At 36.8% G+C, this 18,134-nt stretch overlaps 1 protein-coding gene and 1 long non-coding RNA gene across 2 annotated transcripts in view; both read left to right on the plus strand.

The window, feature by feature from the left end:
* The window catches only part of DCAF13 (DDB1 and CUL4 associated factor 13), a 25,324-nt gene extending 7,724 nt beyond the window's left edge, over positions 1–17,600 (plus strand). Inside the window, exons 7-11 of the mRNA XM_009087420.4 lie at positions 2,926–3,008; positions 4,919–5,083; positions 8,177–8,312; positions 16,098–16,261; positions 17,059–17,600. Coding sequence (XP_009085668.1) covers positions 2,926–3,008; positions 4,919–5,083; positions 8,177–8,312; positions 16,098–16,261; positions 17,059–17,146 — 636 coding nt within the window. The 3' untranslated portion in view covers positions 17,147–17,600. The remainder of the gene's footprint in view (positions 1–2,925; positions 3,009–4,918; positions 5,084–8,176; positions 8,313–16,097; positions 16,262–17,058) is intronic.
* LOC127059160 (uncharacterized) lies at positions 8,333–14,910 on the plus strand. The gene is made up of 2 exons (XR_007776645.1): positions 8,333–10,675; positions 10,863–14,910. It is a non-coding gene; the product is annotated as an uncharacterized LOC127059160 (long non-coding RNA).
* Positions 17,601–18,134: the final 534 nt, after the last annotated feature.

The following is an 18,134-nucleotide window of genomic DNA, read 5'->3' on the forward strand; positions in this document are numbered from 1 at the left end:
AATGTTGAAATGAACCCAGCCAGTGCTGTAGAGCTGCAGCATCTGGTCAAAGGAAGTAGTTTGATCCTTTGTGAACTGAGTTTAAATCTAACGAAATTTTGCATATGTATATATGCTAAATACATGACTGTACGTACATGTGCATATAGAATTACTGTAGACTGTGTGCACATGTTTGTATATGTGTATCTCATGTAAGCAGCATGCTGAGGTGCATTTCCTGCTGTGGGAATAAAACACTGGTTAATACTTCCTTGCTTCCATGGGCACAGTACTGGGTTTCCTCCTGGGATTGGGATAATTCTGTGGAGAGGAGGTGAAATGTCCATTTCTGCATTGAGAGCTAAGAGCTCTGGAACTCCTAAGAGATTGGTTTTGCTTATTAGTGTTACCTTACTTATGTATGGGCACTGGTTTCTGGCACTGCTGCATTCCTGGGATTCGATCAGCAGAGCAGTTGGAGCTCAGTTGGAGTCCCTTCATGAATGGAAATAGGAGTACATCACACATGCACTCCTATTCACACATTTCTGTTCACTCAGTTTGTCCTGAGTGTGGGTTTCAAAGCCTTAAGTTTTAAAAAGGGAGGGATGAGATAGTGAGATGCTACCTAGGTTCAAAACAAGAACTAGTCTAAAAAGAGCTGGGAAAGATGAATGAAAGCAATTCTGTTGAAAGATTTTTTTATAGGAATTGGTACACTTTAAAAGTCATTCTTGTGCAACCTGTGGGATCAGGAAAGCTTAGGGTGTTGTAAAGACAGATCTAAGGATTTTAACAGTTGACAGGAACTGTGTTTTCTCTTGCTTGTTACATTCTTAAGTGTTCATCTCAAGCTTGGAGGTAGTAAAGGAAGACAGGTTAATTATTTGGGTAATGTTTCTGTATTAAAGTAATCTCAGCATTTCCAGGCTGATGTTCTTTGTAAGCAGCTGTTCACAGTTAGAATAATTAAACCCAGAGAACCAAGTCTTCAGGGACTTCACAATTTTGACTTGTCTTAGTGGGGGTCTTAAACTTACCCATTTTCTAAGAAGATGTACCGTAGATTAAAAACAGTAGTTAAAAATGGCTCTGGCTGGTTTCGATAGTTCTGAAATGCCATTATTAATGTATTTACAGCAACTTAAATCACTTCCAGCCCAGGTTGCCTTACACATTTGTTACTAAACCTAATGCTAGAACTGTAGAGACAATCTCATTTCTTAGGCACCATTTTAATTCCAAAAGCTGCTGCTAAAATCAACTGAAGACTTATAAATTTTGGTAAAAAAATAGAGATTCGGAGCATGACAGGACTTGACTCTGTTTGAAAGAGCTGGATTTTTAGCAAAATTGAAGTTATTTTGTAACATGACTTAAAGTACTTATTATAGATACAGTGGGTTAACATTAGTTGTGTGTTCATTTTTCAGTGGCTGGTAAACTTGTACCAGGAAGGAATGAAGAACCGTCCTTGATTATTAACTTACCAGTTTTGTGCAAGTTTTATAACTAAACAGGGGACATCTCAGTGTCTGCATTTTAAACTAGAGATCACTTTAGAGATCTGATGATTACATTCCCTTCTGGTTGCATGCAGTTCCTGAAAATAAGCAGTGTTCTGCAGCACAGACTTTATAATGAACAGGATGGTGTCACCTAGGAAATGAGGATTTAGGGAGAATGAGAATTACAGGAATAGACACACATTCATTGCAATCTTTTGGAGGGATGTTCAGTAAAATCATCACTATTAACTTGTTTTGAGGCTGTGTTCATTACTGTAAGGGTTATAATTGTACAATTATATTCTGAAATAGGTGTGTAAATTTATGGTGTTCAGTGTAGTAAGCCAAGAATAAAAATGGGGTTTGAGTACCATACCGTTAAACACCCAAATTTCGGGATTTTTAAGCAGGATTATAGCTGGCCTGGAGCATTGTAGAAAATCCTGTTTAGAGTTGTTCAGTTTGTTAATCAGTTGCTCTGTAATTACACATCCACTTTGTGTCAGGCATACTGTATAGCTCTTATTTTCAAGTAAATGGTTGGAGGTTCCTCTCAGCCTCGGCAGAAGCCAAAGCTGCAGTGTCTGGCATGTCAGATGACTTTCTCCCTGCCTTCCCTTGTCCCACAGGGGCCCAGCTGTCCTCCAGGGTGGGGACATCCAACATACAGCTTGCTAGTGCCTCTTGTCTAGTCTGCAGTTAGAAAGCAGAAGGGTTTTATTAATCTGTTATCAGCTGCCTTCCTCCCACTTCAGGGCCAGCTGGCCTCTTTGTTGGCCATATGCTTACAAGCAGCAAGCAAATCTTACAAATGTGTGAGGAATGATTCACTGCTGATACAGTGAGAGTGCTGAGTACCTGACAACACAGTAACTTCTATGTGCATTGCTTGGCACTTCCACAAGAAATGGCAACTGGCCAGGAGAATTGGTGAACTGCAGTTTTAGACATAAAATAACGAAGGGGTAACTGGGAGAACATAAACATGTTACAATTGCTTTGCAAATGTTGGTTCACAGCTTCAATTAATGACTATGTCCTGTGAAATAACCATTTAATTAGGTGTGTTTATAGATTACTTAACTAAAGGTTCCCGTAAATAGGACAGAGAAGTGAAATTTTTCAAAGTTCCAGATTTACTTGTTGACATAGCAGGTCGCCATGTTAAGTGACCACTTAGAAGAATTTGATTCTAAGGTGATTTACAGAGGAAAATTTAATTGTTGTGTAGCCCAAAGCAGTAAGCATGTAATGAGAGATAGGAGGTTCTTGGGTTTCACTTTTAACACTGCTGAGGAAACATTCTGTCATGTACTATTCCTCTGCCATAATTCTCTGTCTGCTAAGTGCTTGTCTTCAGGGGTATGTAGGAAGTTTTAACTGCAGTGAGTATTTACTGCCTTTAACAAGGTAGCAATGTGTAAATATATTTCAGGTTATCTTGAACATGAGGACAAATACACTGTGTTGGAACCCTATGGAAGCTTTCATTTTTACTGCAGCAAATGAAGATTACAAGTAAGTGTAACTTTGATTTTTAATAATCCTGAACAGGTTATACTTTTCATCTATATCTTGGTTATTTATGGTCGTTCTAAAATGAATTTTTAAAAGACTACTCAAACTCTACATTTGAATAGCTTTATAACCTAGGGAATTATGGGAATACTGATTTTTAAGAAATATGAATTGATAGTAGACTGCCTCTCTCTGTGTGTCTCAGTACCTGAGGGGTAAAAAAAGCAGTGTAACTTAGAATAAATGGCAGCTGAACCAAGGCAAGTATAACTTGAGATGGGCCCTGGAAAATAAGTACTATTGGTCCAGTCTGAGGCAATATAAGTGTTTATTTTCTTGCCAGCTCTTGTGATGCTTGATACATTGTACTGATCAGCTATTTTCATGAGAACATTTCTTAAAAAAAAATAAATTAATCTTTTGTGTGACAGTTCTGGAGACTGCAGTACTTATCCTTTCAATGTCTCGGAGCAGTTTTTTACTTTTGAACAATACTATTCATGTGAACAGCTAATCTGATATTGAAAAAGCTGTCTCTTCAAAACTAGGCCATTGCAAATATGCTCCATATCCTTTTTTCCAGGAAGTCAGTGATCTAACAATAGATCACTGTTTTCTTCTAGAACATAGGAATTTTATCACTTATCTTAAGGCTGTTTTTCTAAGGAAATGGAATCTGGCTCAGACCTTGAAAGTGGTGTTATATTCAGTGTGCTGTTTTTCTTGTATTTATGTTTTAGTAAAACTATTAGACTACCTAATTTGCTTGTTTATAAGTTTGGGGTTTTTCTTTATTAATTTGCTTTTTGGCTGGTTTGGGGTTTTTTAAATTGTTTTTTTCTTCCTCTTGCTAAACTAAAAACTATAGCTGTTGCTGTCAGGGACAACTGTCCTCTTGCAGACTGAAACATTTAATATGCAAAGGCAAATGTACACATCAACAATGCATATGCAAGTATTTGCTGGTTATATGGAGTAGCAGTTTTGAATAAGATGCTGCATACTTGGGGAATTTAGAAGGAAAAAGCAATAATCACCATTACAGTATTCAGTAAGATATATTTAATTTCAGTTATGCATTCATCTGCAGAAAGGAAGGTGAGAAACCTGTTGAATTAAATTTTTTAACGTAACAGTTCTACTAAATAGTGTATCTTAATCAGTTTTTAATAAATGCATTGTCTGTAAAGCACATGTGGTTATTTGGTGATCTACATAGTGATCATGTCTAGCTGCTTTATTCAAAGGGAGTAGAGGTAGGCCTTATCTGAGCTTTAAACTCCTCAAGAGCAAACAAGCTGTGGTCCAGGAGCTGGGTGTTTACTTTTAACATAATGTTTTTCTATGGATAGTGATGCTCTAGCATCTCCATGGGTAAGGACCAGGCTTTCCCTGCACTCCTAGACTTGCTACACCAAGCTTTCCTTGAACTTGTCTGCCTGAGATAATTAGGCAGTAACAAGGGGTGCCAAGCAAATGGAACTTTACAGTAGACTCTGAATTACTAAGAGGTCACAGCATGGGAATATTAAGAAACCTTTCAGAACTGATAGGCTTGCTGTAATGATTGAGAGGTGCTTTTACAAGTTCAGGGTGCATACTTACATGGGAAGATGGAGTAAAGGAGGCCAGTGTGATGCCTGCAGTCTGACCTGTGGACACATGATGAAGTGGAGCCTATCTGTCCTTTGATAGGGAGCAAGAAACCTGATCCAATAGCTAGATCCTCTGATTAACAAGCTTTTTTCAAACCCTAAACCAATGCTGTTTTCTTTCTTTTCACATATTATGAGCTGTTTTAAGGAGTTCCTTCTGCAATATGGCTCTCTCCTTAAGTGTGGTTTATGTAAAATGTACCATTTACTTAGGACTTGTTCTGATACCAAGCTACTGATGTATTTATTTTAAAGCTTATATACTTTTGATATGCGCTTTCTTGAATCACCGGTGATGGTGCACATGGATCATGTGTCTGCTGTTCTTGATGTGGATTATTCACCCACTGGGAAAGAATTTGTGTCTGCCAGCTTTGATAAGTCCATCCGCATTTTTCCTGTAGACAAAGGTCACAGCAGGTGAGTTGTTTTACACTTTCTCTCTCTTCATTCCAGTGACTTCCTCCCAAATCCTCAAAATTACTAATTCATTCATTAACATCTTCATTGGGGAATTTGCTTCCTATGAGTGTTGAAATCTTATTCTATCAGTAGCTTGAAACTGACAGGCTGTGTAGCTGACTTAATTCTGCAGTATGGATCAAGAGTAGAACTACTTAACAAGTAGCAGTAGTTCCACAATATGGAATTAAAATGAGAGTGGATTACTATGCTCGTGTCATTTGTATTTTACCATGGTTAATCCCATTTGATTTCCTTGTTGATGCATCTTTAATGTTTTTCGGTTGCTTTGATTCTGTCACCACTTAAGTTTGCAGTGTGTTACAGCATTGTAGCATTTGGTTTCCTAGGGATTGTCTTCATCCTATGTGGATGGTTGCTGAAGACATTATGTAAGATAGATTGCTGTATGGATTCCTGAGGATTAGTTTGGGACCCTTTTGTGATCTGTTTCAGTGCACTTACCACCTTTTGTTCATATTTTGGTAACCTGGTTTTGATTTGTAATACAGTGCTTTGAATACAATTCACGTGGAGTTTGTTCTTCATGTAAGGTTTCATAAGTCAGTATATTAAATATTTTGCTGGAGTTCAGATTGAATCTACTGTGTCTCCATTACTTTTTTGGTTTTCTTTCAGTTTCATGAAAACTGGAGCAAGTTATCTGATCTTTCTGGTATCATTTGATCTTCATAAACCTGCCTTCATTATTCTTTCTTGTCAGTTCTTCCTCCTTTTTCTTTATTCTTAACTTTATTTTACTTCTGCTTGACTTCCTCTCTCCAACCTTGTCCTCCCAGAATGTTGTTACTAAGTCAAGTTCTAGGTGGCTTGAGGGTGAAAATATTGAAATGCTGGCTTGGTGAAGGAGTATATTTTAATTATTAATTGATGAAATTGTGCATGCTGTGTAACTGTTTGTGCTCCTGTGCTGCATTAAAGAATGGGAGGGGCTGTTTACATTCCCTCTATATCTAATCTACAGATAGTTTTCATGTTCTTTTTGTCTTGTAGGAGTACTTTAAATGTAATTTGCTGGTGCAGTTTCTTTGTAGGTTTGGGTTTTTTTCCTGACTTGCATTATTAAATAATTTGGTTAGCAGCTTCTTTGTAGGAATTAATAACGTTCACAGAAATGGTGATATGCAAAGTTAACACACATTACTGAGAAGAAGTTTGCAGACCCCACAACACAACAGTAAAAGGCTTTATTTCACATTTTAGCAGATTGTTGCCAAGACCTGTGGAAGGAATTTTTCTCTCTGTCCACACGAATTTTCCCCCCTTTTGTGTTGTAGCCCTAAATCTAGTGAGGAGCAGCTTTACAAATGAAAAATTTTGCCTCATGTAAGCTGATTAGAGTGTTCTGGTGCACTTAATTTTTTTTTAGCAGCTGGGCTTCTTTAGAATTGCTCAGTTCATAATAATCTCATGGAATGGAGGAAAGTCTCTAAATAGAAGATCTGATCCTACTTGGAAAACTGAGAAGGCAGTTAGGAATATCTGTGAATAAGGATCCTAGTGCTATTTTAGTTTTTACTTTTGATGTCTTGCCAATCTGAAAAAGTCCTAACTTCAATTGTTTTCTATTTTATTTTTAAATGAAAATTTTAATAGTAAAATTGTTTAGCCCTAAGAAATACATTTTTTAATGAAGTTGATTAAATTTAGTAAATGCTTAGTAAACAGAACTCTATTTCTGTGCAAACTTCCACATGACACATCCAGGTTATTTGGCCATGTTTTCTGTTTTTCCTGTCCCTGATAAATCATAATTAAAACCTTGTGATGACAGCCACAGGATAGGCAAAGGCTGCAAATTCTAAGTATAAAAAGGAAAATGACTTAGTTCCCCAAAGGTGGGTGAAGAAAAGCTTTGTTACTGAGTCGCATGATAGAAGGAAAGTAAAACACAGAAATTCTTGTGGAAGTGCAGATGTGCACACATGCCATTAAATATGAAAAGCTGATGTGAGTATTAATGTTTTCTGATGGTAGTTGTGCTCAGTCTTCCACATAGTTGTTCTTGTAGAGTATTTCTTGCTGGTGAATGGAAAGAGGTGATTTAGGCTTAATAAAGCTTATTTATTCTGATATATTGATTACTTTTCTTTTTCTCACAACCACTTCAGCTCTACCCCAGTCTAGTTTCTCCACACCACTGCAATAGGTGTTGCTTCCGTGTTTCTTTTACATTTTTATTTGGGTTTTCCTTGCAAAAATAACTGAGTGGAAGAAAGAGAATAAGCTGTAGTGCATGACTGATGCATCAAAGGAGTGGCTATTGGTAGACAATAAATAGGCCTTACTTCTTCCTTCTTTTCAAAATGCTAATAAATAGCTAAAATTCCCCAGAAAATTTATTTACTACTTTATTTTTACAGCAGAAATAAAAGAATAAATTTGTTTGATACATATTTCATGAAAATTAGACAAGAGTTTAACTTAAATATTGGTCTAAATGTAGCATGCAGAAACATTTTTCAACAGCACTTGTTGGGCAGGAGTTTGGTCAGCAGAAATTAAAAAAGAAATTGAGTTCATTTTTGGGTAAAGGAGGGAAATCACAATGAAGAGTAGCTAATCCATGGCCATATCATAAATGGACAGCTGGGAGGTGTTTTGTTCCTGTTTCAGAACAGGGTGTCAGATTCTTTGGCACCTATTTTTCTGCATTCCCATTCTGTAATACTCTCAATGTAAAAGCATATCAATCAGAATTACTTCAGGAACAGTATGCATTTCATACTGTATACCCTTAACATGTTTTGCATAAAGGGTTATTATTTAACTCTTTACTATTATTTTTGTGAAAGCACTTTTTAAAAAAGCATCTTATTCTAGGTGGTCTTTTATCAATCTATCACACTTCCTTTGTATCTCTATCTATAGAAAGATAAGATCAGCAGTGTTTTTAAAAGTCAGATTTTTTAAAAACAACAGCAAGAAAATATAAAAAAAATTTACCTTGAACAGAATACTTTCTGCTATTTGAAAGGTAATGGTGAGAAAAGTGATGATAGATAATTTAAAAATGTTTCTCTGCTCTAGGGAAGTTTATCATACCAAACGAATGCAGCACGTCATCACTGTAAAATGGACTTCAGATAACAAATACATTCTGTGTGGCTCAGATGAGATGAATATTCGCCTGTGGAAAGCTAATGCCTCTGAAAAACTGGGAGTGGTGAGTTGCATTTTGCTTTTGTTATCACAAGGTGTTTGGGGGTTTTTGTTATCATTACAAACAGTTAGCCTCTTCAACTTTTTTATTTATGAAGGGAAGCTGTAAAATGATAGTTTGACATTTGTTTTTAATTTGCAGATTGATATGTGCAGTGTAGCTCATTGCACTTACTGCAGTTTAGAATAAGAAAATACCATGCCTCATTATTGCTACACAAGATGACTTCTTTTGGTCTTGTTTAATGTTAACAATATCATCAGTTCTATCTAAACTATATTTGATTTTTTTACCTGTGTGCTAGTGGTTAGAATTTATCCTTTACCACTGTGAAAAAGGTAACAAATTCTGTTTAGCCGTACTTAAGTAATTCTGTTGACATTTAGAGTAACTATTTTTAAAGATTTTGACTGGAATGTGTAGTTCATGACTGGAATATATTAGTTCATGTTCATTCATGCAGTTTTTTTGTTAAAAAAAGTATAAAAAAGAAATCATGCTGTGATAAGCAATTGTATTGTAAAGTAGACTTTTTGCACCGATGTGTAGTTTGACACTGAGATTGTTGTTAACCTTTGTAACTCTCTCTGCCAAGTGAACAAACTAGGATGGTATCTGAAATCTGCTTAATTCAATGTAAGTCTGTTTGGTCAAGGTGTTCCTAGTGTGAATGATCACCAGCCTCATTAGAGAAGACTTCTCAGTTATACTTTACTGTAGCTGTACAGACAAAGCCCAAATGTTCCCTTTCAGTTACCAGTTGCATAGATTCATCTGCACAGTTGAGTCAAAGCATTGAGTGACTTTGGAGAATGAATTTGGCACTTTGTCTGCTGGGAGTAATCCCTTTATGTAGCTTTATATTGTTATGGTATTTTGGAGGTGCTTACATTGCCTTTTCTGAGCCCATCAGCAGAGCTGTCAGATAATGTCTGGGGGAGTTTTTGCTTGATCTTGTGAAAGGTTGTGGGGAGAGAAAAGGGAAACTGTGATCCAGGGAAGAGTGTGGTACAGCTGAGATGCTGGATCTGTTGCATACTAATGTCTAGGACTGCTTCTGATTACCTGAAGCTCTATCAACTTGAAGCATCTGTAGGAGGGAAGTGAAGCAGCTGGGAGAGGTGGCACGTGGAGGGAGTGGAGGAGTACTTAGGGCTGCACTGGAAACAGGATAATTCTTGGACTGCTGTGTGCTCTGAAGCACTGGATGTGGAGTAGCACAGTTAAAACAACATGTATATCTTGAGCCATGGAGTAGCACAGTTAAAACAACATGTATATCTTGAGCCATGGCCCACCATAGGTATTGGGAAGTCCTGTTTGTATTCTCAGTTTTGCTATAGAGCAGTAGATAAAAAAAGCCCCACAGCTTTGTGGTCTCTGCAGTAATTGGGTTTACAAATGACTGTTTAGGTTGATTTTTTTTAATTTTAGTTTTTTAAAAGATACCTTTTTTTTTTTACTCCCCTGCTCTTCTGCATTGATTATTAGTATTTTCCCGTGTGGTGCTTTGGTCAAACACTTAAATATCAGTTCCATAGTTGCTAATTTTGGTGATTCCACAAAGCTCATTCAACACTTTACATTTGGATTTAAGGTTTGTGCTGAATTTGTTTAGATAGATAATATTTCTACCCAACATTGCACTGTGTTCTTTCTGTTATATCCGTATGCCCATGGCAACACCGTTTTCACCTGATTTTATTACATTAACTGAAGCTTTCTCCATTTGCTCACTATATTTTTAGCAAGAGATCATGATGTTTCTCTCTAAGATGCTGTTCTGTAACAGAATTGTCTGGTATTTTTGACGTTCATCTTTACTCTGAGCCCTTCGTGTGAAGGACAAGTGGGTAAAAAGAATATCACAAATACCATTTTCGTGTAGAAGGGCTCCTAATATTTTCAGATGTGAACAAAAAGTTCACTGTACTGACTACTAGATGGCATTGACTCATTTTTTTATGAAAGATTAAGGGTAATTGACTCTGGGAAGTAATAGGCAAATACAGCTACTCCTACATTGCAGAAATATTGCATACCAAAAGGACAATTTAGCTGTTGTTTAAGTGTTCAGAACACAGACTGGCAAATGACATTCTACTGTTTTCTGTGGTGTTTGCGTCAGTGAAAATTGGCCATGGATGGGCCAAAAAAAAACCTCTACTTAGGTGTAACTGCTGGCTATTGGATATGGTCTGCACGTTTATACTCTTGTGTTTCTTGACCTGACAGGAGTCCTACACAAAACAGCCTTTGTTGTTTTTCTTTGGGAGTACAGTGGTGTTGCTTGATGTGCCCCCTGGAGGTTGAAACCCCGACGTGGTTCTGCTCTTGTGGGACCCTTCCAGTGAAGTTTTTGTAAGGTGTGTAAGGGTGTGTATTTCTGTCACAGCACTTGGGCTGTGGGCTCCCAAGAGAACCAAATCAATAACTATGACACAGATCAAGGGGGCATGTGGTTTATTATTTGATTTTTTCCCCCCCTGTTTTTTGAATTATTCTTGGGGGGGATTTTATTTCTGATGTTTTTTTTTTTTTTTTTACTGTCAGGAGTGAAAATCCTCCCATAATTTATCATCCTATCTTAGAGAAAACACCTCGCAACATCAAGAGTCATCTTAAGAAGCAAAATTATTTAGAAATACAGGAAGAACTTAAAAGGGGCCTAGAAAAATTGCTCTCACTTCACAGAACAGAGATGAACTTGTGAAGAATTACATTATAATGAGAAAAGAACATTTCACACCCCTGTATTTTATGTGGCAATGTCTTCAAGCATGGTGTTGTTGAAGCAGTGAATTTAGCAAGAGACAGAATTTGAAGCTCTCTGAAGTGGCTGTAGTTGTTTAAAATTTTTTTAGAAGCACTATGAAGTTTTATTTTTCAGATGTTTAGAGAGCAATTGTAGCTAATAGGACTCAGGAGTCCTCATGGCTTATCACGCTCTTGGATATATCTTGGGAATGTTGCTTGGATTCAGTGCAAATCCCTGTTTGATCCAGCCTAGTAGTTCCTGTGATTCTTAAGAATGCAGCTGTTAATGGCTATTTAGCAGGTTCCACTGATGTTTTTTAGTATTTGCTTCTTTTCTAGAGTGTTAGTGTTCTTATCTTCACAGACATATGTTTGCTTATTTTATAAGTGTCCAGTCATTCCACAATCTGTGGCTATTTTTTGAATGTTTTGAATATTCAAAGCTGAACATTCAGTAATTCTGTCAGAAGTGTCAAAATATGTCTTAAATGCTTAGTTGCTTGGTCTGCTATTTTTCCTTGCTGAGAAGATTTGATTGAATGACTCATCCAAAGGTCACTGTATTTCTGATATAATGCTAAAATCTTGCAATACATTGTATTTTAAGATGGATATTTTTTGTGCTGGGGGCGGGGTAGAAATCAACATCCTGAAAGAGAAAGAAAAATAGTAATCAAACATTTTTTTTTCCCTTTGGTGACTTAGTTGTTTTTTCACATTGCTAAGTTCAAAGGAAGTTATAGTGAGTATATAGTACTCATGTTGTGGCTGGTGAACATTTATCCAGTTGGAAAGTTGTACTTTCTGAGCTGGACCCGAGCAGTCATCAGTTCTGACATGCATGTTTCTTTTGGGTTTTAATGTATTTGGCACTGCACTCATTACTCAAAATCAGTGAAACATGAAAGAAAGAAGAAAAGTTTCTGGAGAAGCCAGAGGCATCTTGTGTTTCTACTCCACTGACAGTTAAGTCTACATAGGTTGTACGTAGGGGTAACAAAACCCAAATATCTGTGTTGGAGCTACTGCAGAGGTTGCTTCAAAATAATTTTCTACACTTGGCCTTTAATAGATTTTCATTAATTGATTAATATGTATTATTAAATAGGGTGTAATAGGTGTTTTAAAGCAGTGAACATGTATCTGCATGCCCAGAAGCAAAAGACTCAGTTAAGACCTGAGAAGTTCTAGACTGTTCAAATACATAAAATATGGCTTGTTAAGTATGTCTTTTACCTGTGCTTTTGAATAAGTTTGGGATTTATGAAAAGGTAAATGATTTTGACTTTTGAGGAGGAAAATAGAGCCTGGTCTGAGTGGAAAGGCTGAAAAAGCAGCAATAATATAGTAGATTTCAGTTAATAGTATACAATTAATGTAATTGATAGAAAGAAAGGGATAGACTAGGGTTTTCTGAATTGTACTGAAAGTAATGAACCATCAGTAAAACTTGTTAAAGCTGTATTTCTCGTCAGTCTACTGCCACATTAAAAAAGAAACTACACCTGCACTTCTTAAGAGTGTGACTTCTTAGTAACTTCACTTCTGTGAGTAACAGCTGCAAAATTTTGTCTCTGTTACTTTTATGAATTAGTACAGAGCAGTGGGTTAGGATGCTAAGAATTTTAGTGAAACTACTGATGAGTGAGTAAACAGTAGTTTAGCATAGGTTTACTGCTTACTTAAAAAATGCAGAAATAGCAGATTTTGATTATGGGCTAGTAGAGAGAGGAGAAAGTGCTGTTAGAAATCTTGGTTTTGATTTAGCAAAGTGCATTAGCAGGAGCACATCAAAACTGTCTTAAGCAATTGTTTATCCTTTCAGTCTGTTTCTAGTATGTGGTTCCATTTTCTGAGATAATGCTGATAACAAGCAGTACCAGATACTGTGGGTCATGGCATTCTTTTCATAGTGATTTTCAGCTTGTGATTCAGTGCACCTGCAACTTCAGCCCTGTAGCTATGATTTTATGCTCTTAACATCTACATTGCCCTACATTACCTTTCTGGTTTTTTTGCTTTTGTCATCCATTTAGATGTAAAGAGATCAAAATTTTTGGTCCAGGAAGGAATGAATAATGAACTTCATGACTATAAATTTAGAAGGTGTTTTCCGTAGACCAGTAGAAAAATTAAGACAAGCTGTGGTGTAGGAAATTTTTGGGATATATCTTGATTCTAAAAATATATTGCATCTGTGCTCTTGCCTGCCCTAACCTAGAAGGGCAACCTGAAGAGAACAGATAAACATTCATTTCATATTCTTATGCTGAATTACTGAAGTCTTAATAGTGTGGAGTTTTAAATACAGCTCTCTTGAAGAGAAGAATTTTTTAAGGGTGGTTTTAGCTTCTAATCAGGGCTCTGCAAAAATACTTACTTTCCTTCTGCTTAGATTGAGAAATAAGCAGTGTGTGTCATCAGGAGGGAGGAAAAGAGGCATGGGCAGTTTACTCAAGGAGGCATTTTCCTATTGCTGACAACTTGGTTACATTTCAAGAGTTCTTTTTCCCTTTTTTCACCCTAAGTATTTGCTGTGAAGTCCTCCTGTGTAAGTGACACAAATCAGTTGTTTCTGCCGCATAATCTGCTTTTTCCTTGTGTAGGAAAGAAAGTGCACATTCATTTTTTGAACATACAAAAAAAAACCAGTCATATGTCACCTTTTTAAGCATGTCTTCCTCTCAAGATGTCACATAAATCCTAATTTATTACGTATATTAAATTGGAGAGTGTTCTAGTCCCTATAAATGAAATCTCTAATCATGGAAATCGTGCTGTGCATCTTCTCCAGCCCAAAACAGAAGGGGAAGTAATGCTGTTCTCTTGAGTTGTTCAAACTGACCTTTGTAAATGACTTGCAAGAGAGAGCTGGAATTCAGACATTATTGCAGTGTGCCTTCTTAGCTATCTGCTATCTCTCATGAAGGAAACTTGTCATTGCTGCAAAATTTTCTTTTCCTATCATGTGGATGAGGGTGCACTTGGCACAGCCGGGTGTATTGGCCGCTGGCATCTGGTAGTTGGGTGGAAAGTCACCAGCTGTGTCCCTTTGTCTATACCACATTAGCCATAAAAATGGAGTCAAGCTCCACCACCTCTTAATCTATATTATTTTTTTAAATAAGATGTCCTGGATGTGTCTTTAATTTTCAGATTCACCTCTTGTCTGTAGAATCATCAAGGTTATACTAAATCGGCAGCAATTTGCTCTTCTAAAATTAAAGGAAAATCGTTGCATTTAATTAAAATAAAGCTCTTTAATTTGGATTATGTTGGCAGTTTTCTGCAAAGTGGGAACACCTGGGATTTACTGAGAGTGAACCAGCTATTCACAGGCTGGCTCACAAGAAGGAATTTTAGTAAAAGGGGGAGGGTAGCTTTAGTGGGCTAAGACTGTAAAATATACTAAATTTCAATTTCTGAGGCCACAATGAATGTAAGTATAAGCAGAAGGATTTGGATTTTATGACCAAGAGGGTGTGGAGAAACAAGTTAAGATCATCATTTATCTCTGATGTCTGAATAAGAATTTTTTGAGCCATGAGCAACTCTGTATCTGGTACCTAGTTTCTTTATTGTCCCAAATCAGAAGCTCCCTTTGGGTAATTTTATCAATAGTTGTTTTCAGACCATTTATGGTATTCTGGACCAAAATCATCTGAGTGTGATATTTATTTATTCAGAATTTATGAAAAATTCTACCAGAAGTAACACAAAAGTGATTTCCAGAGTGGAGAATAAATAGCCAATTGCTGATTTCAAGGGGGGGAAAGACACAGGTCTCATTATATTGTAAGTGAAATTTCCAACTGTGTGTGTAATAAAGTTGTTGGTTTTGTTACTGCTTTTTTTTTTCTTTTTTTTTTTTAGCATCAGTTTCTGTCTTTTCTTGAAAGTGAGAAGTTAGTGACACTGAGTCATTTGCAAAGCTGAATCAATAGAAGTTGCCGGAACTATTGTTTTACTTTTAATGTTTTAGGTGGAAATAGTAGTGTGACATAAATGTGGGATGGCAAAAGACTGGTGCCATGGTTTAATTGAAAATATGAAGGATTTTTAAGGTGTCTGAAGTACTGGAGTTACAGAGTTTGGGCAGGAGGGTAGGAAAAAGAGGATGGGATTAAAATAATATCAAATTTATGCTAATAGATTTTATATTTATATGAAAACTCACTAGACTGAAATGCAGCTGAAATTCCCTAAGATCCAAGTAAATCCAAAATACATTGAGATTGCTCTTCCCCATGAAGCAATGCATGCTTTAAACAAAACTACAGGAAACACATTTTTTTCCTTTTGATAAATAGACATTAGGACCAAAGGAAAAAAGCCTAGTTGAAAAAAAAATCTTCTGTAGATTTCCTGTCAGGAGAAGGTGTTTCTTAGTTTTGTTGCTGATGGTGGCTTGGACAGAATTTTAAACATTAATTAAAAATTTAGTTTTTTTATGGCAGTACCAGCTCACCTGATTTTCATGGGGTTGTGATATTAAGACTTTTTTAGCTGCTTGATGAAAGTTGGAACTCTCAGTGTGCTGTATAGTCAAGCTAATACTTGAAATCTGATCTGTGCTTTGTGCTTCCCAAGGAATCAGGGTGCTGGGTAAGATTTAGGCCACCTGAAGAGCTTTCTGTAAAGCTGTTCATGAAGACAGTTCCTCTACAGCATTTATAATTACACTGGCTAGCAATTAAAATGCCTGAAAAACTTGAGGTTAGGAAAGACTTAGAAGAGTGTTTGCTGTCAGTTATTTATGTTCTCATTTGTCACTCTACAGCACATTAAAATCTGATTCTGGGGAATTAAATTTGGTTACTTCACTCAGCTTTGAAATGGTAACGTTTTGTGTTTGAGCATTGGGATATTGTTGGAATTTTAGGTTTTTTAATACTTACCTACTGTATTCTGGAGGAATTTACTAGAAAGAGGCCATTTGAATGAAAAGTTAAAATTTAATTTTGTAGAGGAGATTGACAGTTAAATCCCTGTTCCTTTATAACGTGCTTGTCTGTGTTATTTTCCCTGTAGCTTGCACCCCGAGAGAAGGCAGCTATGAATTACAATCAGAAGCTGAAGGAGAAGTTCCAGTTTCACCCCCAGATCCGGCGCATAGCTCAGCACCGGCACTTGCCCAAGAGCATCTTCTGCCAGATCAAGGAGCAGCGCATCATGAGGGAGGCTCGGCGCCGCAAGTGCGTGCTCCTCCTGCCTTCCCTTCCTCTTCCTCTAAATCAAACCCATCCCTGCAGTGCTGCTGTGGCAGTGGCCTGTGGCAGTGATAGAGCTCCTTTGAGCATCTGAATGAGGGGTCATGAGCTACTGGATTGATTATAAGGAAAACACAGATGAGTGCCAGTGGCAGTGAGGGCTGGCTGCTTTCCAGAAGTACAGTGAAGGCATGGCACCAGATGACATGTTGGAAAGAGCCACAGTGCTGAGTTAAGCATGACATGATGCCCCATTGCAGTGGAAATAGGATAGGCTGCTACAGGGTGTGTGGAGGGGTTTTTTGGTTTTTGATTGGCTTTTCGTGGGTTTCTGGGTTTGGTTTTTTTGATTACACCAGATTCCAGGATAAATGTTTTACACCGCCTGGATCATTGCCATGTTGGAATTTCTAGGAGTAGAAGGTGGCATACTTTGCTGTAGCCATTGAATTAACGGTAAAGTGGCAGGTCTTAGTCATCCTTAGTAGCTAAAAACTCCACAAACTTGAGCAGCTGATCGTGTTGACATGAAAACCAAGCTGAGCTCCCAAAGAGAGGCTCATTTGAAACCTTTCTAAATTAGCCAGCTTTAAAGTTACTTTCAAAAGGGATGGTCCTTCTTCCCAAAGAAATATATGGCTTTTGGTTATTAGAAACAGAGCAATTCTTAACTTTTTTGGCTTTCTTTGTACGATGACTTCATTAGTAGCTTGAGGAGGAAGACAGTATTTCTTAAAGATTTGTGCTGACTACTGAGTTTCATTTTTCTGTTTTGTTTCTAGGGAACTGAATCGTCGTAAGCACAGCAAGCCAGGATCTGTGCCACTCGTGCCAGAGAGGAAGAAGCATATTGTGGCAGTAGTGAAATAATTGTTTTCACATGTACAAAATACCACAATGAAAGAAAAATGTCACTATTAAAATAATACTACAAAATTTGATGGACTTTGGTAAGACAGCGTGTGGTTCCAGAAACAGAACTTTTCTTCCAAGTTTGTGCATCCTCTGACTTCTCAAGTCATCATGTGTTTGAGTAGTTATGAGAATTTCCCCTGTAATATTTTTTGCCATTTGTCTGATGTTACTGGCCCAACACTGCATATTGCAGTGGAGTTTTACCCTTTTGATACAAGCAGATAACTTGGTGGAAAATATCTGTAATTCCAGTTCTATTCCTTTGTACTGTTACTACAAAAAAGAGATAAAATACTTGTCAAAACAAAAAAACCTGCTCCATATGGAGTTACAAAAATTATTGTCCTTATGCTGTCCTTTTAAGAATTTTTATTTAAACAAATTTAATAAAGTGACCTTAAGCAATGGACTAGATTTTGATTATTTCAACTGATTATTCCAAATGTCTGCATTATACTTCTTACAGTACTGTGTTTTATTTTTCTTTTATCCAGAAAGAAATTCAACAGAATTTTCAGACATCTGTAAACATTTATAGTTTTGCTCTGTCTTTTTAACTATTGTTATATAAGCTGACCAAACTTCAGACTGTTAAGTTGCTAATATTTATAATTACTTAGTTGAGGAATTCTTTTCTCTTGAAAACTTGCAAAATCTGGATAAAAAAATTACATATATTTTATAAACCACAGAAACTCCTTTGGATGAGATTTATTATAAGCTTTCTATTTTACATTTCTAGAAGATAAATGGAAGTTTCACACCTTACAAGATATCTGTATCTCAAAGTTCCTTTACAGTTTGCCTGGGAAACACCCTGGTTTTCTTCCCATGCAATAAACAGCCTTTAACTGAAGTTACCAAGGTGATGAGAAAACTCTGCTGGAATTAAACTAGGCTGTCTAGACTAAAGAGAGATAGGAAATATCTAATAACTGTAATG

Source organism: Serinus canaria, chromosome 2, assembly GCF_022539315.1.
Source record: "Serinus canaria isolate serCan28SL12 chromosome 2, serCan2020, whole genome shotgun sequence".
Lineage (NCBI taxonomy): Eukaryota > Metazoa > Chordata > Aves > Passeriformes > Fringillidae > Serinus > Serinus canaria.